At 39.2% G+C, this 2,505-nt stretch overlaps 1 protein-coding gene across 1 annotated transcript; it reads left to right on the forward strand.

The window, feature by feature from the left end:
• The first annotated feature begins 458 nt into the window (after positions 1–458).
• Positions 459–2,271, forward strand: LOC122642287 (probable receptor-like protein kinase At4g10390). The gene is made up of 2 exons (XM_043835726.1): positions 459–825; positions 1,553–2,271. The coding sequence occupies exons 1-2, from the start codon at positions 459–461 to the stop codon at positions 2,269–2,271; spliced, it is 1,086 nt and encodes a 361-aa protein (XP_043691661.1).
• The last annotated feature ends 234 nt before the right edge of the window (positions 2,272–2,505 follow it).

The following is a 2,505-nucleotide window of genomic DNA, read 5'->3' on the forward strand; positions in this document are numbered from 1 at the left end:
TAGACGGTCTCTGTCCTTTTGAAGCTTTAATAAATCTTTCCCACCTTAATTAATCCTTTAAATCTCCTAATCTTTGATTCCAACAACAAAAAGCAGTTTCCGTGTGTTCGGTACACAAACATTTAACTCATGATACCCAGTTGGTTTCTATGTCTGTTTTTACCCAAAAAAAAAAACAAGGTTTCTATGTCTGCGGGTGGCTTTTATGTCGAGTTTCCTTCTCGTTAAAATTAAAATCTTTAATTCCTAATGAGACTCACCTTCTCTGTAGCTTCCAAAACCGTACTTCCCTGTACCAACTAGACCACCAAAAACCCCTTTAAAACCCATTATTGAGAAGAAGACAGAGACATTATATTCATCGACTCCAATCCTAAAACCCATTAATTACCTCACACGCAACCTCTGATCAGAGACTTTGCTTCTTCAATTCCTTCAAAGGTTGCATTCGTTTCACCATGGCCTTCTTCAAGTTCCTGAAGTTCAAGCTTAGACGCAAATCCAATCGTGTAGTAGACGATGAAGAACAACATGGTGGTTTATCCACTAATACTATCAGAGATGGATCAAAGATGACGATTTCCTTAGTGAATAGATTTACTTGGAAAGATATGGAAAATGTTAGTATGAATTTCTCAAGAGTTATCGGTGTTGGAGGATTCAGCGTCGTCTATCTTGCTGAGTTCTCAGATTCGACTCTCGGTGTTCTCAAGATGCATTGCGACAGCCAGCGTCACCGCGAAGTGTTTAAGAGGGAATTAGAACTATTGCTTCACATCCGCCATGAAAACATCGTCAAGTTCCTTGGATATTGCGATGAGAAAGGTGGGTTTTTTATATTAATAACTTATCGGTATTTGGGCACTCTCTCCAATTTTTAGGAACGATTTCTGTCCAAATCTAGGGCTTCAACAAGATCGGGTTGGGTCAGGCTTTATAAAACCCTAGGCCAACCCTGAGTCCCCTTAGCTAGGCCTAGACCCGACCCGATCCTAACTCAGGGTTTGAAAAATCCAACCCTGACCTGTCCTCAGGGTCGGGCCAAGCTAACCCTGATTGGCCCTGATCGTGGAGAGGGAGAAGGAAATACATGGGCTGAAATGGGCCAAGGGAGAAAATTATCAATTTTAAAGTAAAGTAACACTATAATAAAATGTATTATCTCACATATTATCTTCATACATAATATATTATATAACAAAATATGGGTGATGTTGAAAGTTTATAATATATATTATATCTATATATATTTTATATTGTAACTTAAAACAGGGTCGAGCCAGGCTAGACTTAGCCTGAGGCCTCAACCCTGGCCCGACCCGACCCGACCCTGACTCAGGACCAGAAATTTCCAACCCTGACCCATCCTCAGGGCTAAATATCTCAACCCAAGCCTTGTTCGAACTAAGGCGGGTTTGGGCATGTAAGGCCAAACTTGCACCAGTATCCAAATCCTTAACAACTGGTATCAAATCCAGCTAGCTAACATATACGTAATAAACATTCTTTCAAGTTTCTTCTTATCTTTAATTTTAATCATTTATTGATGCAGAAGAAGGAATCTTAGTATTTGAATATGTTAGCAATGGAACCTTGCACGAGAAACTTCGCCATCAAGAACGAAACGGATCAATTCTTTCCTGGAAGAGTCGCATGTCCATAGCTCACCAACTGGCCCAAGCCATCAACTACCTCCACACCAACTGTGCCGTCCAAATTGTTAATGGCGACATCAAATCATCGAACATTCTCCTTGATGAGAATCTCAACTGCAAGCTCTGTGATTTTGGATCCGCGAAGATGGGTTTTTCATCAACAATTGTTCCTTCATCAAAGATTTCATTGATGGGTTCTGTAGGTTATATGGATCCTCATTACTTGAAGACCGGTATTGCGACAATTAAGAATGATGTTTACAGCTATGGGGTTATCATCTTAGAGTTACTCACAGGATTGGAAGCTTTCTGTTCGGAAAAGGAACAATTATTGATTTCAATTGCAGGTCCAGTACTTCAGGATCCAAATAAGGTTCTAGAAATGATGGATTCTCATCTGGGAAGCAATTTTAATGCGGAGGAAGCTATAGCCATGGCTAACATAGCAGCACTTTGCCTTGACAAGAATCCGAACCAAAGGCCTTCCATGACCGAGATCATATATACTATGGAAGAGAAGATCCAATCCATCTCCTTTGTCTCTGCAGTGGAAGGATTCAAGAAAACCACTATGAATCAAAGGAAATTGAAGTATATTTACGGCCATGAGAGATAAGTTTAAAATTAAAACCATTGATGAGAAAACTATTTACATTTGTATATTTTTTCTGAACTGTAAACATTGTACCTATTCATAAGAAGGAATCAAGTAAGGAAGGTAGCATTCTTGTGTTCATTCATGATATTTGAATTTAGAAATAAGACAGTAATCACGTAAAAGTATGACTACTAAAACCCATGAGGTGCTGAACATTCTGGGGCTCAACAAAAGATAGTACAACCTTGTTGA

The sequence above is a fragment of the Telopea speciosissima genome, chromosome 10 (genome assembly GCF_018873765.1).
Source record: "Telopea speciosissima isolate NSW1024214 ecotype Mountain lineage chromosome 10, Tspe_v1, whole genome shotgun sequence".
NCBI lineage: Eukaryota > Viridiplantae > Streptophyta > Magnoliopsida > Proteales > Proteaceae > Telopea > Telopea speciosissima.